This window comes from Babylonia areolata, chromosome 4, assembly GCF_041734735.1.
Source record: "Babylonia areolata isolate BAREFJ2019XMU chromosome 4, ASM4173473v1, whole genome shotgun sequence".
In the NCBI taxonomy this organism is placed as follows: domain Eukaryota; kingdom Metazoa; phylum Mollusca; class Gastropoda; order Neogastropoda; family Buccinidae; genus Babylonia; species Babylonia areolata.
This window is the reverse complement of record NC_134879.1, coordinates 29,501,344-29,528,843: the sequence shown is the minus strand read 5'-3', so window position 1 is coordinate 29,528,843 and position 27,500 is coordinate 29,501,344. Positions and strand designations below refer to the sequence as shown.

The window sequence follows — 27,500 nt, the reverse complement described above, 5'->3', positions numbered from 1 at the left end:
TAATGACTGATTGACAAACAAATGAAAATACAGAATGAATGATAGATAATTGGACAAACAAACAGACACATGCATACATACTCACACACCTATATAGCTGCATACATTCATGCATACGCTGACACACAACAACAACAGCAACACACACACACACACACACACACACACACACACACACACACACACACACACACACACACACACACACACACACACATGGATGTGGTGGTATACGTACATCGAGCACTTATTTTGCAAAAGCTGCTTGACTTCAATAACTGCCCCCATCTCCACCCCTCCCCCCCCAAAAAAAAAACAACAAACAACAACAACAACAACAAACCAAAAAAACCAGCAGTCAGTCAATCAACTTATCAATCAGTCGATCAATCCTTTTTTCCTTGTTTCTGTTCCCTCTTTGTGTCTCTATCTTTGCATTTTTGCAATATATTATAATTTTCGACACTTTTGAGTTTTGCCTTTGCTTGTAAAGATCTCGTTAGCACAGTAACAAATGCATTATTGTGCATAATAAAGAAATTACCATTGCTAAACAATGATTCTGCAACTTTGTTTTTAAAGCTGTTTGATTCATATTCAGTCTGTGAGACAATATGGAGTTGAAATATCGGGTCTCGAATCTAATGCTGTATGTCGTGAAAAAATCAACCTGTATGCTTTAAAGAAATTGCTCAGTGTCACCGGAAGCCCCCAGTGATTTGGTATATGATGAAACAGCCAAATGTCCTATCATTTGTTTTATTTCCGTGGTTAAATGTATTCAATGTTGGTTGAAAATAACTCAGATAGAAGATCATAGAGTACCTCAAAAAGGGTATAGAATGTTATTAACTATTACTGTTTAACCTTCTCTATTACTGTTTAACCTTCGCTATTACTGTTTGGTACGGATACATTTCCAAGGCAGAAGTTGCAGCACTAAACAGAATCGTAAAAACTGCCACCAAGATTACCGGGGCTGATCTACCTTCTCTAGAAGACATATAGTGTAAGCGGCTACTTAAAAAAAAAAAAAAAAAAAAAAAAAAAAAAAATCAATCAGCCAGGACGAATTACATCCAGCTTTTGGGATTTTCGAGATGCTCCCCTCTGGTCGACGGTATAGAAGTATAAGGACGAAAACCAATCGCTTCGCCAATGGCGTTTTCCCCAAAGCAGTCAATGCCCTGTCTCTCGAACAAATCCAGTGTGATAAATAGAATTGTGCAACCAGCAATCATCTACCTGAAGATCTAGTCATCAGCCCGATCCACATGTAATATGCAGCTTTTGTTCAAACATGTGTGTGTGTGTGTGTGTGTGTGTGTGTGTGTGTGTGTGTGTGCGCGTGTGTGTGTGTGTGTGTGTGTGTGTGTGTGTGTGTGTGTGTGTGTGTGTGTGTGCAGTGCGTGCATGTGTGAGTCCACACAATTCTGAACACGTCAAGCGTTAAAAATCATGAAAAAAAATTCGCTCATAAACGTGAAGAAATATGGAACAAACGTTCTGTATTATGTGGATTTGTGTCGGCCGGTGTCTCTCCTCTTTTTTTTTTTTTTTTCTTTTTTTTTTAAGGGGTGGGGGAGTGGGAGTGGGGTCAATGGAGAAAGCATGTGGAAAACATTTGTAGAAGAAGTGGTTTGATTTATCATTCGTTCGATTTTCAGAGAAGCAGATAGACATAAGCCAGTAATGACTGATTGAAAAACAAATGAAAATACAGAATGAATGATAGATAATTGGACAAACAAACAGACACATGCATACATACACACCTATATAGCTGCATACATTCATGCATACGCTGACACACAACAACAACAACAACAACACACACACACACACACACACACACACACACACACACACACACACACACACACACACACACACACACACACACACACACACACACACATGGATGTGGTGGCATACGTACATCGAGCACTTATTTTGCAAAACCTGCTTGACTTCAATACATATCTCTCTCCATTCCACACTCTTTCCGAGCACTTCACAGTTGCAGCATCCAGGTGGTGTTGTTTGATGATGAGCTCGCTAGTGTGCCGTCCGTGCATGAGCACGTCATAATAGTTCGCCATTGTTGTCTCACATTTTGTCCCAAACCTGATTGAACAATTTCCTATCAACATAGGTTCTTGGTTTTCGTAAGGTGTCATGAACCACTCCATGAGTATTGGGGAGTCAGATCGAGAAGACACTGGGCAGGTCAAGGACAACGGAACATCGTCTGCTGTGAATCCACGGTCGACTCTACACTCGTGACCTGAAAGGAAAGAAAGGAAAATGAGAAAGAAAGGAAAGGCAAAGCAAAAAAATTTTAAAAAAGAAAAGAAAAGAAAGACAATAACTGCGCCCACCTCCACCCCTCCCCCCAAAAAAAACCCCAGCAGTCAGTCAATCAACTTATCAATCAATCGATCAATCCTTTTTTCCTTGTTTCTGTTTCCCTCTTTGTGTCTCTATCTTTGCATTTTTGCAATATATTATAATTTTCGACACGTTTGAGTTTTGCCTGTGCCTGTATAGATCTCGTTAGCACAGTAAAAAATGCATTATTGTGCATAATAAAGAAATTACCATTGCTAAACAATGATTCTGCAACTTTGTTTTGAAAGCTGTTTGATTCATATTCAGTCTGTGAGACAATATGGAGTTGAAATATGGGGTCTCGAATCTAATGCTGTATGTCGTGAAAAAATCAACCTGTATGCTTTAACCCTTTCACCGCCAAGCTCGCATTTATGCACAGGCGTGGTAGAGGGCCCATGTCACTGACAGGTGACCATTCATTGGTCTGTTATCCATGAACCTTCTGCTCTTAATGTTCTTTGGTAGGATAGACCATAGTTTCTATACATCGCAGGGGGAATCCCCAGCTATTCTTAGCCGCTGTCTTTTCTGTGTTTATACCACAAGGGAATTTTGTACTCTGAATTGACTGACGGTGAAAGGGTTAAAGAAATTGCTCAGTGTCACCGGAAGCCCCCAATGATTTGGTATATGATGAAACAGCCAAATGTCCTATCGTTTGTTTTATTTCCGTGGTTAAATGTATTCAATATTGGTTGAAAATAACTCAGATAGAAGATCAGAGTACCTCAAAAAGGGTATAGAATGTTATTAGCTATTACTGTTTAACCTTCGCTATTACTGTTTGGTACGGAAACATTTCCAAGGCAGAAGTTGCAGCCCTAAACAGAATCGTAAAAACTGCCACCAAGATTACCGGGGCTGATCTACCTTCTCTAGAAGACATATAGTGTAAGTGGCAACTCAAAAAAAAAACAAAATCAATCAGCCAGGACGAATCACACCCAGCTTTGGGGATTTTCGAGATGCTCCCCTCTGGTCGACGGTACAGAAGTATAAGGACGAAAACCAATCGCTTCGCCAATGGCGTTTTCCCCAAAGTAGTCAATGCCCTGTCTCTCGAACAAATCCAGTGTGACAAATAGAATTGTGCAACCAGCAACCATCTACCTGAAGATCTAGTCATCAGCCCGATCCACATGTAACATGCAGCTTTTGTTCAAACGTGTGTGTGTGTGTGTGTGTGTGTGTGTGTGTGTGTGTGTGTGTGTGTGTGTGTGTGTGTGTGTGTGTGTGTGTGTGTGTGTGTGTGTGTGTGTGTGTGCAGTGCGTGCATGAGTGAGTATGCACAAGTTTTATATTGATATGCACTTGTATGTGTCCTAATTTTTACTGTATCTGTGTTTGTGTATGATTTTCATGTTCGTATCTTGATATGTACTATCTCCCCCCCCCCCCCCCCCCCCCCCCCCAACTTATTATTCCTTGTGACCCCGGTACACTTGGTAATACAGACATATTCTATTCTATTCTAGAGGCAAGCGGTATTGGGTATTTGATGTGAGAATTAAACTTTGCGAGTAATGTTTTGTTTTTGTGTGGTTGAACCAAGGTGTCGAAGATATCAGCGAATTCATTTATGTATTTCGTTGAAGATTGATTAAATGTAGATGGCAAAATTGGAAGTCCCATATTCAGAATAGCGACAGATTTGATTTGTATCGAATGGCTTGTCATACATTTTATGATATGCCAGTTTATATGTCAATTAAACTTGGTGACATCTGAAGTACACGATGACAAGTTTAGACTGAGTGTTATTGAAATTATTATCGGTATCGACTATCAAGTGCCAAAAATTTTATTTGTCCATTTGTCAAGAATCTAAAGAAGACGAAGTTTACTTTGTGCTGTGTTGTCCAGTATTGAGAGATCTTAGGGAACAGTTGATTCCAGTTAAACACTGTCAACACCCTAGCTTGTTTAGACTTAGAGTATTAATGTCATCAACAAATGGAGAAAAAAAGTTAAGAAGTTCGCTCTTTATCTCTATAAAGCACTCAAAAGAAGAAGTGTATGTGTCACAGAATGAAGACTTTGAATGTTCGACTTGAGCATGGCCTATATGAATAGACTATATATCTCTCTGTCTCTGCCTCTCTCTGGCTTGCTACCTCCCTCACGCTCGCACGCACGCATACATATAAAACACAAGCACACACACACACGCGCACAAACACCTCCGCACCTCCAACCCTCCCCACCCCATCCCCCTACCCCCCCACACACCAAACGCTGGTCAGTATTATTATAATCGTTCGCTTTGCCTCCCATATTATCGTCTTTTCCGGGCTCATCAGTCTGACTGACGCAGAGACTGGTTAAGTGACTGAGCGTCTGGCTAGCTAGTTAGATCACTGACTCACTCATCTACACAACTTACTGGTCTCTCAAACGCATGCGTGAGAGAGTGTGCTGGTGTGTGTGTGTGTGTGTGTGTGTGTGTGTGTGCGTGCGTGTGTGTGGGGGGCTGCGTGTCTGTGTCTGTGTGTCTGTGAGAGAGACAGAGAGACAGAGTGTGTGTGTGTGTGTGTGTGTGTGTGTGTGTGTGTGTGTGTGTGTGTGTGTGTGTGTGTGTGTGTGTGTGTGTGCGTGCGTGGGCGCAGGGCGAGCGCGCACGTGTGTGTGTATGCGTTTGTGTGAGTGTGTACGAGTGTATATGAGTGTGCTTGGAAAAAATAAGAAGAAGAAAAGGATAGAAAGCAATACAGAAAAAGATAGGTATGTAGATACATTTATAAACCAATAGTTAAGTAAACAAAAGGAATAAGTAAGAAATCACATAACCAAATAAACAATGAATCTATAGATGGAAGAGAAAGGGATTACGAGAGAGCGAAAAACGTAGATGGACAGACAGACAAAGACTGACAAGAGGGAGAAAGGGAGACAGAGAGACAGACCAAGAGACAGAGACGTAGTGGCATGAATAGAGACAGAGATCAAAGACAGACAGACAGAGACGAAGGAAGGAAATGAAGAAAGAAGAAAGGGACGAAATGAAGAAAGAAGAAAGGGACGAAATGGAAAAAAAAGGAAAGACATTTTGGTACTTACCACGTTCATCAGCATGTACTTGCCAAACGCTCAACAGATGAAGAAACACAACAACCTTCGTGTGCCTCATTGTCACTGGCACTGTCTGTCAAGTCTGTTCAATGACCTGACACCTAACTCACACAGCGTCCTCTGTCTTTGTCATTGTTTCCACTGGTCTCACTAACCACCTGTGTCCAGAACTGCACCTCAGTATAATTGTTTCTGATGTTTTATTTAAGCAAACATGATCCTTCAGAATCTCTCCGCTGTTTCGATGAGGACAGAATCTTTTTCGTTCCCAAATTCAGCACACACAGAGAAACACGGTTCCATTTTCCTCTCTTTCATCTGAACTGTTCACACACATCGACTTTTTTTTCTCCTTATTTATTTCTTCTTCTTCGATACTCATTTCCTCATATCACTTTCTCATCTCCAGCATACTCTTCTTTCTGTCCTGCACCACTCACTCATATTTTGTAGTCGCCATCTCAAGCTGTGTATATGACTTGAGTGGGTGGTGTTGTCAAACGAACTGTGAGAGAAGCATCAACAATCACACACTAATGTACGTACTACAACTGAAGGCAGACTGCATCTCGTCACCAGGAAGATGACTAATTATCACACACTGTTTTCGAAATAAATCATTAGAGGCCTGTTTTCCGTCTACGGTGTCTTCTTGCTGCTTGTGTGTTGGTGTGGTTGTTGTTTTTTCCTCCCCTCTTCAATTTAGTAATAATAATGATAATAATATAATAATAATAATAAATAAAAAAATAATAATAATAATAATGATGATGATGATGATGATGATGATGATACTTATAATTTTAGCGCTGGATCTTGTACAGAGACAAATCAAAGCACTTTCACACGCGTGCATAACTCTGAAACTGGATAAACTGATGACAAGGAAGGGGCAGGAAAGGGAGGTTATTTTGGGAAGAGGTGGGTTTTAAGGAACTTTCTTCTTCATTTATTTTTTCCCTCCTTTCTCAGTGATTTTTTCGGGTTTTTTTTCCCGTCGTATACAATACAATACAATACGATACAATACGATACAATACAATACAATACAATGCATCTTATTCATCCATTTGGAAATGATTCTTTACATGAACCGCCGTGGCCAAGAGCTGAACAAGAAACACTCCGGCATGAGCACAGTACAACGGGGATGTACAGCAGAAATGAGGAACCAATGCCATGCAGTGTGTCCTGTTGCAACCCACGCACAGCGATTCAGACTGGTTTCACCCCGGCGTACACAAAATTGTTTTGTTGTTGTTGTTGTTGTTTTGTTCTGCTCTAAACATTTTTTCTCTCCAAAACTTAATGTGGTTATGAAACAGTTTTTGTCCAAAACTTAATGTGGTTATGAAACAGTTTTTTTTGTCCAAAACTTAATGTGGTTATGAAACAGTTTTTGTCCAAAACTTAATGTGGTTATGAAACAGTTTTTGTCCAAAACTTAATGTGGTTATGAAACATTTTTTGTCCAAAACTTAATGTGGTTATGAAACAGTTTTTGTCCAAAACTTAATGTGGTTATGAAACAGTTTTTGTCCAAAACTTAATGTGGTTATGAAACAGTTTTTGTAAGCTTGCTGATCATGTCTTCTTTTTCATCTGTTTAATTTTTTTTTTTTTTAAATCTAACCCCAGTACGTCTGCGTGAATGAGTGCTTGAGTGAGTGTTTGTTTTTGTGTGTCTGTGTGTGTGTGTGTCTGTCTGTGTTTGCTCTGTGTTGAATTATGTTGTATTGTGTGAGTGTGTGTGTGTGACGGAGAGGAAAGATGAGAGAGAGAGAGAGAGAGAGAGAGTTTAAGTGACAATAGTAAGCAAGGAAAGAGATGTTCAGAATTTCTGTTGTCCATATTGGCTGTAGATCTTTCAAAGAGAAACAAAATGCATGAAAAGCTTAACATTCGTATACAGTTCGCCTTTTGAACCTATTCATGTGAATGGAGAGAGAGACAGAGACAGAGACAGAGACAGACAGACAGAGAATATGAAACAAACAGACAAAAACAGAGGAACAGACACAGAAACAGTGAGGACAGACATACAAACAGACAAACAGCGTTTCTTCATATCTACGCTTGTGACTGAAATCAGATGCATTCAACACAAAACTCAGTTTTCTACATATCTTCCGTTTTGTTTTTGCTTTCAATATTTTTGCAGTTGTTGTAGTAGCAGTAAAAGTAATATTGTAGTTGTTGTAGTTGTTGTTGTAGTAGTATCAAAAGTAATGTAGTAGTAGTAGTAGTAGTAAACGTAGTAGTAAACGAATGTCGTTGTTTTTTTTCAGTTTTAGTGTACATATCCATTTTCCCAAACTAACCCCATTTACATGTAATCACACCATTGCTTGTTCCCCTCCCCAGGCCCCTCTCCCCCACCCCTCCATCCCCCTTCCTCGTCGACCAACTCCCCATCATCAACATCCCACTTGATCCTTCAGTGCTGCGGAAACACGAATCCGTTGGAATAACCGACACTTTCACTTTTCGCGATGAGTCATCTTCCTCGTTCATTCCGTATTTGCACAGGCACACACGTACACACACACAGACACACAGACACAGACCCACAGACCCACAGACCCACAGACACACACACAGATACAGACACACACACACACACACACACACACACACACACACACACACACACACACACACACACACACACACACACACACACACACACACTATCACACCATCACACACTTTCTCTGTCCGTGTTGCGTAAATACAAACCCGTTGGAAAAACCGATACATTGAATGTAAGCTATGAGTAATCGTCCTGCTAAACACACACACACACACACACACACACACACACACACACACACACACACACACACACACACACATACACACACACACACACACACACACACACACACACACACACACACACACACACACACACACACACACACACACACACACACACACACACATTTTCTTCTTTTACTCAAAATCAGTGTTACATGCTTTAGAATCATTTGATATTTTAAAAAAAAAAATCGACCTGATCTTTTTATTCAACAAATTATTTATTACGCATTCTATCAGCAAAAACACAATCACAGAACGTTGCTGGACAGACTCTCACATTGGTATAAAAGGAAATCGAATGACCGACAAAGCAGCAAAAAAAAAAAAAAAAAAAAAAAAAAAAGGTGCCCAAAGAATAGAGAATACATTTGAAATACTTATCCACCAGTCAGTTTCAGAATGTTGCAGACTGCTCGAGCCTTCAATATGGAGCAGATGTCAAGCTATTTCTGATAATAGGATTTCATACTCAAAGGAAAAGGGGATTACGATTGAAATTACACAACAACAATGATGGATTTCCCATCACACTATTACTAACTGGCAATCATTTTGGTGTCTCGCATAAGACTGAATGATATCCGGACAAAATGTAGCAAAATCTTTTATTGTGTATGTGGTGAACTGATTTCAAGATATCACATTCAATTTCAGTGTCAAAGGATTGTCAGGTTGCTTCCACTGTCATGTAAATTTCGTGGGTTTTTCGTTGTTGGGTTTTTTTTCAGAACCATCATCTAACCATTCATTGTTGTTTGAAATTGATAAATCCCTGTTACATAGTCCAAAGAGAGTGTTTCTTTGATGTGACCTACAGACATTTAATTTCATTTTTGTAGTTGCTCGTGTTGTTAATTGCTGTAACACTAATATTTACGGATTGTTGATCCCATTATTCTACTTTATCCTTTCTGTGTATGTCCCCTTTAACGACCATCCCCAGCCACACCTCCACCACCCAAACACACACACACACACACACACACACACACACACACACACACACACACACACACATGACACATCTAATATCACTCAAAGGGAAAATACGTTAAATTAAAAGAAACACACACACACACACACGCACACACACACACACACGCACGCACGCACGCACGCACGCACACACACACACACACACACACACACACACACACACATTTAACGTCTTTTCACTTTGAGTGATATTCGACGTGTCATGTGTGTGTGTGTGTGTGTGTGTGTGTGTGTGTGTGTGTGTTTCTTTTATAATTGTGTATCAAAATATGAAAATGTATGATGACAGATAGATTTCCACATTCGCGCTAACGTGCACAAACTCTCAAATAAACACAACGCCACGCAAACACAGACACAGACACACAGAAACAAACACAAAAACACGCGCGCACACACACACACACACACACACACACACACACACACACACACACACACACACACACACCACAATACATGGTGATTAATTTCCAATTTTATTAGTACAAAAAGAAGAAAACAAAAATAAAAGGTTTCAAGCTGAAAGAACTTTAAAAAAAAATGTAACGGAACGTACAAAAATGCAATGGAATACAACAGAAGATTGTCATATTGTCATAGCAGGTAGAAACATACAAGACGTGGCTGATGGGGTCCAGTAACATAGGCCGAATATCGACAGGGAATTAATTAACCGATATGTCTAAAAGAAGAGGAAATCTGGAATGAAAAAAAAAGATCTTGATCAAGAAGAAAAAGAGACGATAGTTATATGCACAATATCGGAGACATCCTATGAAGTGTATCTTTCCTTGAGGAGAGTCACATGTGTAAAGACTGACGAATGCATAGTAATATCAGAGGCATCCTAAAATGGTTTCTTTCCGAAAGGTAAGTCACATGTCAGTGTAAATACTGGCGTACCGTGGCATACTCATGTTGACTCTGAAGCACAGAGTGTCTACATTTGTGTGCTGTGGGAGTGTCGTGTTACGTTGTGTGAAGTTTCATTGTGTAGATTTCCGCTGTGCTGTGCGCTGTATAACTGTGTTGTGCTGTACTGCTCTGTATTTCACTGTCATTGTGTTCGGTGGGAACGAACCACAACTGTGGCAAATGAAGCAGCAGACAAGGAAAATAAATTGTACCACCTCTTCATGCAGGCATACAGAAATCATCATCAAAATGATCAAATGGTCAAATGCAGACACCGGTTTACTTCCTTCTCCTTCAAGTTACAGCAGATATTCAGTTCTCATCCCTTCTCCAGAGTACACAAACACATCATCAAATTGCTCAAATACATACACCAGTTTACAAGTTTTAAAAATCTTCAAATTATTAAGATATTGACACCAGTCTACAATGTCAACTTTAATGTCCATATAGTCAAAATAAACTCGCAAGCAGGAATGTTCACTGTACATAAGAAGATGGCTAAAAAGAGTACTGCGTTGCAGTGTTGTTTTTGTCCTGTGATTTAGACCCCATTTATTACGTAGGGAAAAAAAACGAATTATATTACAAACAAATCTGTAGAAAACGGAAATAACATTATACTTTCACCTGTCACCCCAAAACCAGTCATCTTTAAAAACAGATACAGTCGGTTATTATCTCTTCACCCGGGCATTAAAAAAATAATCAAATTACTCAAATAGAAATTATATACACAAGTTTACACGGTATTTTCAAAGAGTCAGATATCCCTTCATCCAAGCATACAAAAAATCATCAAATTGCTCAAATACATGCACTTGTTAACACGGTTCACCTTAAATCTAAAGTAGAGAGAGTGGAGAGTCAATTGTTATTTCTTCACCGGGGCATACAACAAACAACAAAATCGCCAAACTGTTCAAATACATACACCACTTTATACTTTACTCTGTACAGTCACTGTTGATAAATTCAAGCACTGTCATTTCACACGGACAGGGTTCCAGGCCCCGTCTCGGCATGGTGTTGTGTCCTTCAGAGAGGCACCTTTACTCCGTTATTGTATTGTATTGTATTGTATTGCATTGTATTGTATTGTATTGTATTGTATTGCATTGCATTGTATTGTATTGTATTGCATTGTATTGTATTGTATTGTATTGTATTGCATTGTATTGTATTGTATTGGACTGGACTGGGTTGGATTGGATTGGATTGGGTTGGACTGGATTGGATTGGATTGGACTGGAACAGACTGGACTGTGCTGGATTGGATTGGACTGGACGAGACTGGGTTGGATTGGACTGAACTGTGTTAGGTTGGATTGGACTGGACTAGATTGGGTTGGATTGGACTGGACTGTGTTAGTTTGGGTTGGACTGGATTGGACTGGATTGGATTGGATTGGATTGGACTAGACTGGGTTGGATTGGACTGGACTAGCCTAGACTGGACTGAGTTAGTTTGGGTTGGACTGGATTGGATTGGACTGGATTGGATTGGACTGGATTGGATTGGATTGGATTGGACTGGACTGGATTGGACTGGACTGGACTGGATTGGATTGGATTGGACTGGACTGGACTGGACTGGATTGGACTGGACTGGACTGGATTGGATTGGATTGGACTGGATTGGACTGGACTGTGCTGGATTGGATTGGATTGGACTAGACTGGGTTGGATTGGACTGGACTAGCCTAGACTGGACTGTGTTAGTTTGGGTTTGACTGGATTGGACTGGATTGGATTGGACTGGATTGGATTATACTGGACTGGATTGGATTGGATTGGATTGGACTGGACTGGACTGGACTGGTCTGGACTGGACTGGACTGGGTTGTATTGTGTTGTTCTACTCTTTATTACGACACATTTATCGGTCTTTCTTTCTTTCCTTTTTTTTCCAGGAGCCACATGTTTCGCGTACGCCTTGTTCTGCAAAACGCGAGTGGTTTCATGTGAAGAAGGGAATCAGACAGGGCTGCGTGATCTCCTCCCTTCTCTTGTGAGAGGAGCCACAGAAGAACAACCAAGAGGGCTGGTATGGGGATCGGCAGACCGGCTAGATGACTTTCCGGATGATACCGCCTTACTCTTATACACCCAAAAAGACACTGAAGACAAGACAACAAGACAGGGTCGACCAGACAGCATGAAGCATCGGGTCCCATCCTGACAGGACCAAGGTGATGAAAGCCAAGAACAAGAGAACAAAGAAAGCAAATATACATGGTGTTGAGCTGGAGGGAGTTCAGGACTTCAGGTATCTTCGCAGTAACATCCCAGCTGAGAACAGCGTGAAGAAGGAAGTCTCCATCAAAGTCGGTTTTGCAGAACAGGCCTTCAACAGACTGTAGAACACCTGGAAATCACCAGTCTTGTAGATCGAAACGAAACTATAACAAAATATATACTAATCAAATGGCTGTTCAGTCCTCCGCGGAAACCTGAAGAACGAACAAGAAAACTGAAAGCCGGCTTAGAGGCTTTGTAGGACGATGTCTCCGCCGTATTCTCAGACTTCACTGGAACAGCATGGCACCAGCAAAGAAGTGGACAGACGCTCAGGTATCAACAACATTGTGGTTGACGTGAAACTTCAAGTGGAAAGACTGAAGAAGTGAAACAGAGACGGTGGGTGTGGCTGTGCCACGTCCTGAGGACGAATAAAACCAGCCACCCGTAAACTGCCCTCAGATGGGCATCACCAGGGAAAAGATAGGGAGGCAGACCATTGAACACATCACAGGGAGGAGAACTGTTGAAGATGAAAATGGAAACAGCATGCAAGACCTGGAACAAAATCAGCTGGCTCACTCCAGACCGAAATGACCGGAGAAGATTTGTTGATACCTTATTTTCCAGCTGGAGCGAAGAGGGATAAGTAAGTGGGTTTGTTCTCCGAACCCAACCCCCTCCATTTCCGTCTTCGTGTCAAAAGGGTCGTTTCACTCACTCATACTTGTTTCGCCTGCTCACTCATACTTGTTTCGCCTTCGCACTCATACTTGTTTCGCCTGCTCACTCATACTTGTTTCGCCTGCTCACTCATACTTGTTTCGCCTTCGCACTCATACTTGTTTCGCCTGCTCACTCATACTTGTTTCGCCTTCGCACTCATACTTGTTTCGCCTGCTCACTCATACTTGTTTCGCCTTCGCACTCATACTTGTTTCGCCTTCGCACTCATACTTGTTTCGCCTTCGCACTCATACTTGTTTCGCCTTCTCACTCATACTTGTTTCGCCTGCTCACTCATACTTGTTTCGCCTTCGCACTCACTTTGTTTTCGCCAGCGGGAGACGTCATGCTCACATTTCTTGAAAAAACCTTTGTTCCAAAGTACCAAAACAGAACCATGCCTTGCATTTTACACGGATTGTAGGCTACAACTGAGCACATAACGAATACAGAGACGAGCATTAGTGATAACAAAACTGAAGCTGAAACTAAAATAGCGGAAAAAAAAGTTGTTTCCCTATTCTTGATCATTTTATTTTAATTAACAGGTGTTGACACCATTTATAAACTCTGTCAAAATGCACATGTATAATACTGTGTTATTGTGCACAGGGAACAGACACAACGAATGTACTTCATGCACTTCGCATTCTGGAGGTGAAACGCCTGTTGACGCAACAGTTTTTTTTTCTTTTCTTTTCTTTTCTTTTTTTTCTTCTAAATCTTAATGATAGCATGATTGCAGTCAGGAACAGGATGATTGGCCGGCTCGCTGAATGAATCTGTGTCGAAATTATGAGCATGGTTCTCTTCATCAAGATCTGCATCGGGTGTATGTTCCTGCTGACAACACACACACACACACACACACACACACACACACACACACACACACACACACACACACACACACACACGCACACTGTTTCTATGAGAGTAACACAGTTATGAAGATGTGCATGTGTAATGATGTTTACCGGGACTTCTTGGTCCCATTTGACGATTATGAAAACCATATCAGGTACATATTACAAGATACTGAACCTTTTTTTTTTTTTTTTTTTTTACATGAAATACGTTTTCTAGTCACAAGCCTTGAAACTCATTACTCTTCTTTACAAAGAATGTTTTCCTGTGTTTCTCAAAGCTCATCGACACTATAGTAGTTACATTTCTTGTAATTGTTTCAAACTGATACCGATGTTAGTATATAAACATCTCGCTATTTCTCGCTATGTCACATGCGCAGTCTTACAAGGAAAAGCAACATGCCCTTACAGAAATGACAGAAACTTAGTAAAAGAATAACTCATAAAATCTGGCAGAAATAAAACCTCTAAATCTAATATTTACTGTTTTGTTTTTTTGTTATTTTATCCGCTCACTCTCACTACCAACATAGCGCTGCAAGTAATGTTATGCAAGTGCGGAAAGAGTTCAGGTTTGCACACACGAATAGAGTGGTGTGAGAGAATGACTTTGATCAGTTTTGTGATATTGTTTCTTTTCTTTGGGTTACGGGTGTTATTTTTCATGCTTGATACAGACCTCTCGTGGTTTCAACTGCCCTGAAATTACATCACCACGTAGCCATCATCTGTAAATAAATAAATAAATAAAAATGAAAATAAATCTTAAAAAAATCATTCAGAAGTATTATGTGATATGTGACAAATGTGACAGAGAGGGAGAGGGAGGTGAATGAAAGGAGAGGCATATATATATATATATATATATATATATATATATATATATATATATATATGCACACACACACACACACACACACACACACACATATATATATATATATATATATATATATATATATATAATGGTATTTATATAGCGCTGAATCTTGAGCAGAGACAAATCAAAGCGCTTTCGCACCAGTCATTCACACGCATGCATAATTCTAAAACTGGAAAAGGAAGAGGTAGGGAAGGGAGGCTATTTTGGGAAGAGGTGGGTTTTAAGGCCAGACTTGAAAGAGCTGAGTGTGGAGACTTGACGAAGCGAAAGAGGAAGTTCATTCTAGTTGCAAGGTCCAGAGACAGAGAAAGAACGGCGGCCAACAGTCGATAGCTTGAATCTGGGTACGCGTAAAAAGAGTGGATCCGAAGCTGATCGTAGTGAGCGAGATGGAGTGTAGGGGTGAAGGCAGTCACAGAGATAGGAAGGGGCTGATTTGTGAATACATTTATAACATATAGTGCTGATCTTGTACTTTATTCTGTGTGAGACAGGGAGCCAGTGGAGATGTTGCAAAAGAGGAGGGATGTGCTCAGATGTTTTCTTTCTGAGGACGAGTCGGGCAGCAGAGTTTTGTATGCGCTGAAGGGACTGAATAGATGAAGCAGGCAAACCAGACAATATATATATATATATATATATATATATATATATATATGGGCTGACGAGACAGGATTTAGAGACATAGTCAAGAGACAGTAACATAGATCATAGATAGATGGATGGATAGATAGATAAATAAATAGATAGATAGGTGGATGGATGGATGGATGAAAAGATAGATAGATAGATAGATAGATAGATAGATAGATAGATAGATAGATAGATGGATGGATGGATGGATGGGCAGACAAACAAGACGGAAACAGATAGTCATTATCTTACGACGGGTGTGGTGAATCAATGATCAGAGCGCTGGAGTTTTGCACGAGTGTCCTGAGTTCGATCCTCGTTTTCAGTACACCTGGTGGGTAAAGGGCAGAAGTTTTTTTCCGATCCTCCAGGTCAACCTAAATGCAGACCTGCTAGTGTCTGGTTGCCTTTTGTTATGCGCATGCAGAAGATGGAAAACGCACGTTAAAAAATCATGCAGTGTATATCAGCGTTGTGTTCTGAATATGGAAAACAAAACCATACCCAGCATACACCTACTCCCGAGATTGGCTGACTACGTAGCGGGGTAAAAACGGTTATTCACGTAAAGTCCGCTTATACATATAGTGTATGAGTCAACGTGGGAGTTGCAGCCCACGAACGCAGCTGAAGAAAGAGCAAGAAATTATCTCACAGTTTCTGAACTCGGAAACAAATGACATACAATTCACCTACCGTCCTCTCTCATATCAGCAGCTCTGGGATTGTTTTCCTGTGGATCTGGAACACACGCGCGCGCACGCACACACACACACACACACACACACACACACACACACACACACACACACACACACACACTGTTACTCGTTTAGGTTTCAAAATTTGGTTACTATGAGAGCAACTGAGCTATGAAGGTCTGCAAGAGTAATGATACTTGTTGGGACTTCTTGATCACAGCTGATGATTGTGAGAAACGTATGAGGATCATAATTATTACAAGATACTGAACCCTTTTCTTATATCAAATACATTTTTTCCTCCATTCTCGTCTTTCCCCACTTTCTTAAAAAAAAAAAATTATTATTATTATAATATATATATATATATTCTTTACTCATATCCGCCTTGACTATTATATTTCGCTCAATTTTTCCCTGTTGCTTGGCGCAACAATTGTTCCATTTTGTCTTGGGCAACAGATCTAAGAACGTTCGATGACTGTATACATTTTCCTGGGTTTAATGATGCTCTGATGTGTTGCTGCTTGGCACTGCTAGCGAGTATAACCAGTGATCATTTCTGTCTGTGCTTATGATTGCTCTGGTGTGGGTTGCGGTGTGAAAAGTTTTCTTTTCCCGTTCTTTTCGTCGTAAACAGTCCTTTTGACCTTTAACATCCATCCGCACGTCGCCCCACCCCCCCCACTTCCCGTCCCCCTTCCTCCCCCTCCCACTCTCTCTCTCTCTCTTTCTCCCCCTCTTTATCTTTCTCTCTCTCTCTCCCTCTCTCCTTCTCTCTCTCTCCCTCTCTCTCTCTCTGTTTCTCTTTCTCCCTCCCCCCTCTCTTTCTCCCTCCCTTTCTCTCCTTCTCCGCATCCCCCCTCCCGTCATCCCTGTATGACTTGTGGTGTGTGTTTGTTGGGGTGTGTGTGTGTGTGTGTGTGTGTGTGTGTGTGTGTGTGTGTGTGTGTGCGTGTGTGTGTGTGTGTATGTGTGTGTGTGTGTGTGTGTGTGTGCGCGCGCGCGCGTGCGTCTATGCGTGAGTGCGTACGCGTGCATAAGTGTGCTCACAGCAACGTTAAACAGTCAACTAATCCAGGTCATATACTTTTTAAGTGATTGCATCATGATGGTGATCGAAAAATATTTCTAACACTTATCGCATTAGCTTTGTACGCTGTACTTGCGCACATTGTACCAGTCAAAATCACGTGATTAGCGGTGTGCGTGCGTGCGTGCGCGCGTGTGTGTGTGTGTGTTTTGTTGTTGTTGTTGTTTTTTCTTAATGTTTTTGTTGTTTTCCGTCTTTAGTCATCACATTCTTTTGCATATCAAGGAACACTTCTCTTTAAGACAATTTTAGTTGGGTTTTGCCCAGTTTAGCTAATGATAACAACTTATCTTAGTCCATAATGTGTTTACAACAGAAGGACACTTCCAGAAGAAGTTTTTGCCTCGTCTACACAGCTGTCACATTTCTTCGTATATGACACTTTCATTTCTTTTAAGTAAACTATCTTTAGGATAGATATCATGATTTATTTCCCACTGTTAATCAATCAATACATTTTCTATTTACAAGCCAATTGCGAGCATTCTCCTTTTCAAAGAATGTTTTCCTTTTGTTTTTTTCAAAGTGATCGAAACTGTAGTGGTTACATTTCTTGTAATTGTTTCAGACTGATAACATTGATGGTGTAAACATCTCGTTGTTTTGTTGGCAATGGCGCCTGAGCGGTCTTACCAAGTAAGGCAACAAACCACCAGTTGCCATTACAAATCACACACACTCACACACACACACACACACACACACACACACACATACACACACGCACACACACACGGACGCACGCACACACACACACACAAATGAGCAAAGGCGCACACGAGTGGAGTAGCATAACAAAATGATTCTATTAACTTTCGCAATACAGTTTCTTTTCTATAAAAAAAAGATAAAAAAGAATTGGACACAGTATGTTCATGTTTGGTACAGACCTCTGTTGATTGCCTGTGGTCGGAAGAACGCCACTGCGTAGGCATGATCTGTAAAAAAAAAATAATAATAATAATAAAATAAAAAAATTTAATCGTTCAGGAGTATCAGGTGATATCATGTGATTGGTGGCAAATGTTAAAGATAGATGAAGGGAGGTGGGTGGAAGGAGAGGACCATACATACATACATACATACATACATACATACATACATACATACATGTGGACAGAGAAAGAGAAAGGGGCTTGCGGAGGAAAGAGATCAGAGACACAGTCAAGAGACGCTGGCACAGACAGATATGCAGACAGGCATACAGACAGACAGATAGATAGGTACATAGATACATAGATAGGTAGACAGGTAGAAGGATGGATGGATAGACAGGTAGACAAGCAAGACGGTAAATGATAGTCTTATTATCAAATAATCTAAGGACAGGTAGTGGCGGCCGAATGGTCACAACGCTGGATTCTCGCCGGAGTTTCTTGAGTTCGATCCCCGGTTCCGGCGCACCTGGCGGGTTAAGGGTGGCATTTTTTTTCCCCCGATCTTCCAGGTCAACATATGTGAAGACCTGCAATGCCTAAATACCCTTCGTGTGTATACTCGCGCAGCAGGTCAAAAATGCACGTTAAAGATCCTGTAATCCATGTCAGCGTTCGATGGGTTATGGAAACGAGAACACGCCGAGCCTGCACACCTACCAGTATGGCTGACTGCGTAACGGGATAAAAACCAGTTGTTCTTGTAAACGCCCACTTGTATATACCAGTAAACGTGGAAGTTGCAGCCCACGAAAGCAGATGAAGAAAGAAGAAGTGATCTTACATTCTCTGAAATCGGAATTTGATGGCACCCAGTTCACTTACCGTCACCTCTCACATGAACAGTTCTGGCATACGTTTCCTGTGAATCTGGAACACACACACACACACACACACACACACACACACACACACACACACACACACACACACATCCATACACGCACACACACACACACACACACACACACACACACACACACACACACACACACACACACACACACACACACACACATACACTTGCCTTTGGCGTACCTTTCCACGCATCAACCCTCCGAATATACAAAGAAATAGGAGAATTACCTTTGGATGAATACCGAAACCTGGCATGTGCTAAATACGTATTGAGAAGCTCAACAACTGAAATTTTTACACCAGAGGAAGTAAGAATTACATCTGAAAACAACTTCCCCAAAAGAGTTAAAACGACATCATATTTAATGCATTGTAGAGCAAAGTCAGGGAAGTATACCAGCAAAATGGCAAAGTTTTAGATAAAAGTATAAATAATACTCAACAACCGGAATCTATCAATCAATCAAATACAGTCAGTAATTTAATCAGATTAAGGCAAATTCAGGCATTATCGAACATGATAAAGCTGAACGCTTTTATGACAATGTTCAGCAAATATGTTAAATTCATACGTGGAGAATCTATTTCTAGCAAACACGTACTCTTTGGATGTCAGAGTCTGAAATCCTTTTTACCAAACTTCTCGGAACATTTTTGGGAAAGTATTTTTGACAATTTCAAGATGTTATCTGCTATTGCAGAAGGTTTGCTGCATAGTCCAATAGGACATTTGTTACAGTCGTCATAGTTGTTTGATGTTAGCGTTTCCTTCTATATGTCTATGTCTCCCTTTTAATGTTCTATTTTTTTCCAATGCTCTGTATCTTTCCCCCACCACACACACACATGCACGCTCACGCGCACACACACATACACACACACACCATTCTTCACCCTCTACCCAATTGTGTTCCCATCACCATGCCCCGCCCCCCACGCCCCACACGCCCCTTTCTTTTTCTTTTTTTTTCCCCGTCTAATATCACTTAAAGTGGAAGACGTTAAACTGAAGACTAATACTACACACACACACACACACACACACACACACACACACACACACACACACACACACACACACACACACACACACATACATACACACACACACACACACAAACAGAGACACACAGACACACAGGCACAGACACACACACACACACACACACACACACATACACACACACAAACAGAGACACAGACACAGACACACACACACACACACACACACACACACACACACACACACACACACACACACACACACACACACACACACACACATGCGCGCGCGTGCGCTAAACGCGAATATCTCTCATACAAACGCTATGGTCAAAATCGATCACCATTAACTAACCTCTTCGTCGTTTCACGACGATGTCAATGACCACGATGACGACGATGATGATGATCAGGCCTCCTCCGCCTCCACCAGCGATGACAGCAATAGGCAGACTATCATCGTCGTTGTCGTCATCATCATGGTCAGTATTGGTCGTCGTCGTCGTCCCCTTTGAGTTGTCGGTGGGAGAGGACGTCGTTGATCGCCAAGTTCCTTTTGAGGTGGTCAGTGGGGTGACTGAAGGGGGTGTGGTCTTTGGAGTCTTAGGATCTGTTGTTTGAATGTTGCACTGAAATCCTGGTTTCTTGTGACAGAGATGGAGAAAGAGAGGGAGAGAGAGAGAGAGAAAGAAAAAAAGAAAGAAAGCGAGAGAGACTGACTGACAGACAGACAGAGACTCAGAGAGACAGACAGACAGACAGAGAAAGAGAGATAGAGAAAGAGAGAGAGACAGAGATTAGAGATAGAGAGACACAGAGAGAGCGAGACAGAAAGAGAGACATACAGAGAGAAAGAAAGAAAGATTAAGTGAGATTTCGGGGAAGCAGGGAGAGAGATAAAGCATATAATAATGTTTTTTCTCCACGTCACAAATGATCCACGATAGTATGTTTTAATGTCTGTGACAGTTTCTCAAAGCGACCCTAAGATCATATGACTGCGCTGGAGATGTTTGTGTTTTTCTCTCTCCAAAACTGAAGACGCTGTTCAAAGAAAAATGATGATAATAAAATGACGGATCGAAGACGAAAAAACAACTGAAAAAAACAACAACAAAAAAACATCTATTGATTTGCACAGCAGTCATACAATACTCTCTCTGTGTGTGTGTGTGTGTGTGTGTGTGTGTGTGTGTGTGTGTGTGTGTGTGTGTGTGTGTGTGTGTGTGTGTGTGTGTGTTAACAGTGATCATTTACCTTGTTCTTCCATCACAGTCACATAAGTTTCCTTGCCAAAGGAAACTACATTGCTTGTCCAGACAGCGACATGACATTTGCAAACGATTCCATTGTGCGTGGTGTACTTCGGAGTGATGGAAAACGTCTTTCCCCAAACGTCGTTCGCTGGACTGAAATTTCCGACCTCCTTAGTTTCGGTTCCCTCACAAGACAGGCTGATTTGCCCTGGCCGGATTTTCCTGTTGCCCCTTGTGGCTGTGCAGGTGATGGTGAACGGTGTATTTTCCTGGGCTGTGAGGATTCCGTCTTCCGCCCCTTCTATCATGGTGGTAAAATCTGGCGGATCTGCGGCACAGGCACAAAGTGAACGAATGAATGGAAGAATGAATGGATGAATGGAAGAATAAATGAAAGAATGAATGAGTTTCAGTTTCAGTTTCTCAAGGAGGCTTCACTGCGTTCGAACAAAATTAATCCATAATACACACTACACCACATCTGCTAGGCAGATGCCTGACAGCAGCATAACCCAACGCACTTGTCAGGCCTTGCGAGCATGCTGTTATATTTGTGTATCATCAAAGTGGATTACTTTTTACATAATTTTGGCCAGACGACAACGCTCTCGTTGCCATGGGTTCTTTTCCAGTGCGCCATGTGCGTGCTGCAGACGGGACTTCGGTTTATCGTCTCATCCGAAGGACTAAGCGCTCAGTTTGATATTCCAGTCAAACTTGGGAGAAAGGGCGAGAGCGGGATTCGAACCCACACCCTCACGGACTCTCTGCATTGGCAGCTGAGCGTCTTAGCCATTCTACCACCTTCCTCCTAAAAGAATGAATAATAGGACTAATCAATGAGTGAATGAATGAACGCACGAATAAAACAACACACACACACCAACCAACTAACCAGCCTTCTAAATGCACACATGCTTTCCTACCCAACAACTAAAATGTCCAAAGAATATAACAACCAGTCAGTTACGCATTCAGTCGATCAACCATTCATTCAAAGTGATCGGTGTTTTCTGATTGTGCTGGGAACGCTGTGTTAAATTATGAGCGAGTAAGTCCGAGCGTCTCTAGCGCATACTTCAATTCAATTCAATTAGAAATACTTTATTGTCTTCTTCAAGCTATTAAAACATGCATACGTGCATAAATCAATCATCCAAATACAATCGAATGTTTCTCTAATTTCTTTCTCTAAGGTTTTAATCAGATGAGTGTGTCATTCCTTTTATGATTTACAGCCGCATTCATCCTCATGCTTCGTGATGTTCACACAGATACCAGGTAGAGAATGTGTCAAAACTGCAGAGGGCCAGGGTTGGATAGAAAAGATGAGTGCAATAGCCGAGTGGTTAAAGCGTTGGTCTTTCAACCTGGGTAAAGGGTGGAGATTTTTCCGAGCTCCCAGGTCAATATACGTGCAGACCTGCTTGTGCCTGAACCCCCTGCGTGTGTATACGCAAGCAGAAGAACAAATACGCACGTTAAAGGTCCTGTAATCCACGTGAGCGTTCGGTGGGTTATGGAAACAAGAACATACCCAGCATTCACACCCCCGAAAACGGAGTATGGCTGCCTATAAAGGGAAGGGGGAGGTGTAAACGGCATACGCGTAAAAGCCTACTCGAGCACACATGAGTGAACATGGGAGTTGCAGCCCACGAACGAAGAAGGATAGAGAGCAATTTACCAACCAATGAAAAACAGAACAAACCTAGCAGTGTCCTGCAACTACTCTCTGGGAACATGTCTGCTTGGTTGGTTGTCACGCCAACGCATACAGAAATTCAAAAGAAGGAAATTTATAAAGAACAAAAAAAAAAAAAAAAAAAAAAAATCAAACAACCCAAGACAAACACAAACCGTCTGTCACTGGTTCACTGTGGGTTTTCTTGTTGTCTTGTCTGTTTGTACCTGTGTCTCTGTCGTTTTCTCTCTCCTTCTGCTTCTCGTTCTCTCTTTTTCCACACACACAACACACACACACACACACACACACACACACACACACACACACACATACACACACACACCCACACACACACACATATATATGTGTGTGTGTGTGTGTGTGTGTGTGTGTGTGTGTGTGTGTGTGTGTGTGTGTGTGTGTGCGTGTATATATATATATATATATATGTGTGTGTGTGTGTGTGTGTGTGTGTGTGTGTGTGTGTGTGTGTGTGTGTGTGATAGAAAGGGAAAGTCAGACAGACCGACAGACAGAGGCAGAGAGAGACTACAGCACGTCTTTCCCCTACCACACTCACTTACCTACAGGGATGTCCATGGCCACCATCCAGCCATGTCCACTATAAACAGAGAGACGAAAGAATCCCCAATTGCCACCAGCACTGTGCACTCTATAGCGACTGGTAAAGGTGCAGTTGAAACCACCGTGTTTTCCCCAGTGGAGCGCGGTCTGAGAGAGACAGAGAGAGTGAGAGGATTCAACTAAGGAACCCAATTCTGAATCACAACGTTAGATATAATAACAGGATTGATTCACACACACACACACACACACACACACACACACACGCACACACACACACACACACACACACACACACACACACTTGCATACATACACACACGCACACTAACACTCACACGCACAGACACATGTTATAATTCTGAATCTTCTGGTTCTCAGAATTAAAAACACCACTTTGTGTTTTTTTCCTGAAAACTGACCGTGAGGGGGGTGGGGGTGGTTACTGCCTTGCAGAGATATATTCCAAGTCCTCGGAGGACAGAACCTGTTTCATCAACACTGATGTGAATAGTGTTTGTTCTCGATGACACAAGTAAACATACTGAACGCAGAAATAACAGTGTTGGTTTTTTTTGGGTTTTTTAATCATCCACACGGTTATTAGTTAGGACTGTTGCACGTACATGAAAATGGTCTTCTTCTTTTTTTTCTTTTTTAACTTTCTATTCGATATTTTATAAATATAGTGGCAACAAAAAGGCAAACAAGAAAGGAAAAAAGAGAAGAAAACTAAACACAAAAATTCAGAAGAATACAAATGGAATACCTGCACGTACATGAAAACAATCTGTTTGGAGACTGGTTTTGATGTGACCTTCATTAATGGGAGATTCCAATGAATCTGCGGTCTTGATGGATGTATGGCTGGTATCTATCATGTTTAAAAACTAATATTATTCAGTTGAGTGAAATTCATATTAAGTGATGTGAAATGAATAAACATTTCCGGTTGAAAGGAGGGAAATAATAAAGAAAGAACGACTAAAAACATAACAGAAAATAAAACGACAAGAAGGAACGAATCAACATGCAGATCAAACAATTAGCCAACCAACCATTCAAAATGTCAACCAGCCAACCAATCAATCAACCATTCAAAGCGTCAACCAGCCAGCCAATCAACCAACTAACGAACCAGTATGTTTTAATCAGACAGTCTCCTTCAAATGTCTTCAGGGACAAGTATGGCGGCAGAAAAAAAGGATAAGTAAGACACAGGAGCCAGGAACCTCAAAGATATAATACCTTCAGATCCCAGGAAGGCACATGTTGCCAAAAGCAGACATACGGGAGATCATCGATGGATATTGTGTCCACTTCGCAGGACCCAGAGACAGTCATGTCGACATTGAACTGTACTCTACAGTTTCGTACTTTATCGGCAGGATCTGTGTCCAAGAAGAATAGGATGGAAAGTTGACACTTTGCACACAGTATTATGCTTTATGTAAGAGAAACAAGTCTATACGGAATGGAAAGAAAATTGGAGAGAGAGAGAAACAAAAAAGGATGAGAATGGAACGGGTGGGAGAGTAGGATGGGGGCTGGGGACAGAGGAGCTAAGGCAGCGAGGCACACACACACACACACACACACACACACACACACACACACACACACACACCAGAGAAAACGTTACACACTGGAGCTATACAACAACAACAACAATGATAACAACAAAATGTCCACACAATTCTGAACACGTCAAGGGTTAAAAATCATGAAAAGAATTCGCTCATAAACGTGAAAAAAATATGGACAAAACGTTCTGTATTTATGTGGATTTGTGTCGGCATGTGTCTCTCCTTTTTTTTTTTTTTTTTTTTTTTTCTTTTTTTTAAGGGGGGGGGGAGTGGGGTCAATGGAGAAAGCATGTGGAAAACATTTGTAGAAGAAGTGGTTTGATTTATCATTCTTTCGTTTTTCAGAGAAGCAGATAGACATAAGCCAGTAATGACTGATTGACAAACAAATGAAAATACAGAATGAATGATAGATAATTGGACAAACAAACAGACACATGCATACATACTCACACACCTATATAGCTGCATACATTCATGCATACGCTGACACAACAACAACAACAACAACAACAACAACAGCAACACACACACACACACACACACACACACACACACACACACACACACACACACACACACACACACACACACACACACACACACACACACATACATGGATGTGGTGGTATACGTACATCGAGCACTTATTTTGCAAAACCTGCTTGACTTCACATATCTCTCTCCATTCCACACACTTTCCGAGCACATCACAGTTGCAGCATCCAGGTGGTGTTGTTTGATGATGAGCTCGCTAGTGTGCTGTCCGTGCATGAGCACGTAATAATAGTTCGCCATTGTTGTCTCACATCTTGTCCCATACTCGATAAAACATGTTCCTATCAACAGAGGTTCTTGGTTTCCGTAAGGTGTCACGAACCACTCCATGAGTATTGGGGAGTCAGATCGAGAAGACACTGGGCAGGTCAAGGACAACGGAACATCGTCAACTGTGAATCCACGGTAGTCTCTACACTCGTGACCTGAAAGGAAAGAAAGGAAAGGCAAAGCAAAAAATTTTAAAAAAGAAAAGAAAAGAAAGACAATAACTGCGCCCACCTCCACCCCTCCCCCCAAAAAAAACCCCAGCAGTCAGTCAATCAACTTATCAATCAATCGATCAATCCTTTTTTCCTTGTTTCTGTTCCCTCTTTGTGTCTCTATCTTTGCATTTTTGCAATATATTATAATTTTCGACACGTTTGAGTTTTGCCTGCCTGTGCCTGTAAAGATCTCGTTAGCACAGTTAAAAATGCATTATTGTGCATAATAAAGAAATTACCATTGCTAAACAATGATTCTGCAACTTTGTTTTTAAAGCTGTTTGATTCATATTCAGTCTGTGAGACAATATGGAGTTGAAATATGGGGTCTCGAATCTAATGCTGTATGTCGTGAAAAAATCAACCTGTATGCTTTAAAGAAATTGTTCAGTGTCACCGGAAGCACCCAATGATTTTGGTATATGAAGAAACAGCCAAATGTCCTATCATTTGTTTTATTTCCGTGGTTAAATGTATTCAACGTTGGTTGAAAATAACTCAGATAGAAGATCATAGAGTACCTCAAAAAGGGTATAGAATGTTATTAACTATTACTGTTTAACCTTCTCTATTACTGTTTAACCTTCGCTATTACTGTTTGGTACGGATACATTTCCAAGGCAGAAGTTGCAGCCCTAAACAGAATCGTAAAAACTGCCACCAAGATTACCGGGGCTGATCTACCTTCTCTAGAAGACATATAGTGTAAGCGGCTACTCAAAAAAAAAAAAAAAAACAAAATCAATCAGCCAGGACGAATTACATCCAGCTTTTGGGATTTTCGAGATGCTCCCCTCTGGTCGACGGTATAGAAGTATAAGGACGAAAACCAATCGCTTCGCCAATAGCTTTTTCCCCAAAGCAGTCAATGCCCTGTCTCTCGAACAAATCCAGTGTGATAAATAGAATTGTGCAACCAGCAATCATCTACCTGAAGATCTAGTCATCAGCCCGATCCACATGTAATATGCAGCTTCTGTTCAAACATGTGTGTGTGTGTGTGTGTGTGTGTGTGTGTGTGTGTGTGTGTGTGTGTGTGTGTGTGTGTGTGTGTGTGTGTGTGTGTGTGTGCAGTGCGTGCATGTGTGAGTATGCACAAGTTTTATATTGATATGCACTTGTGTGTATCCTAATTTCTACTGTATTTGTGTTTGTGTATGATTTTCGATTTATGTTCGTATCTTGTTATGCACTATTCCCCC

General features: G+C 41.2%; 1 protein-coding gene and 1 long non-coding RNA gene across 3 annotated transcripts in view; both read right to left on the bottom strand.

Annotated features, from left to right (window-relative positions):
- Positions 1 to 6,045, bottom strand: part of LOC143281644 (uncharacterized) — a 6,751-nt gene extending 706 nt beyond the window's left edge. The window contains exons 1-2 of the long non-coding RNA XR_013055150.1: positions 5,452 to 6,045; positions 1,940 to 2,287 (exon numbers count right to left, since the gene is read on the bottom strand). This is a non-coding gene — a long non-coding RNA (uncharacterized LOC143281644). The remainder of the gene's footprint in view (positions 1 to 1,939; positions 2,288 to 5,451) is intronic.
- Positions 6,046 to 9,747: 3,702 nt separating this feature from the next.
- Positions 9,748 to 26,160, bottom strand: LOC143281035 (uncharacterized). 2 transcript variants are annotated; one of them, XM_076585939.1, is made up of 10 exons: positions 25,894 to 26,160; positions 24,918 to 25,060; positions 23,669 to 23,816; positions 21,399 to 21,725; positions 20,497 to 20,751; positions 19,107 to 19,151; positions 18,237 to 18,284; positions 16,249 to 16,293; positions 14,716 to 14,764; positions 9,748 to 14,010 (listed from the first exon to the last, which is right to left on the bottom strand). In XM_076585939.1, exons 1-9 carry the CDS (start codon positions 26,141 to 26,143, stop codon positions 14,742 to 14,744), a joined length of 1,284 nt encoding a protein of 427 aa, XP_076442054.1. In that variant the 5' UTR covers positions 26,144 to 26,160; the 3' UTR covers positions 9,748 to 14,010; positions 14,716 to 14,741. The 2 variants fall into 2 exon arrangements, with proteins under 2 accessions (XP_076442054.1, XP_076442053.1); XM_076585938.1 differs by having other exon boundaries at positions 9,748 to 14,007.
- Positions 26,161 to 27,500: the final 1,340 nt, after the last annotated feature.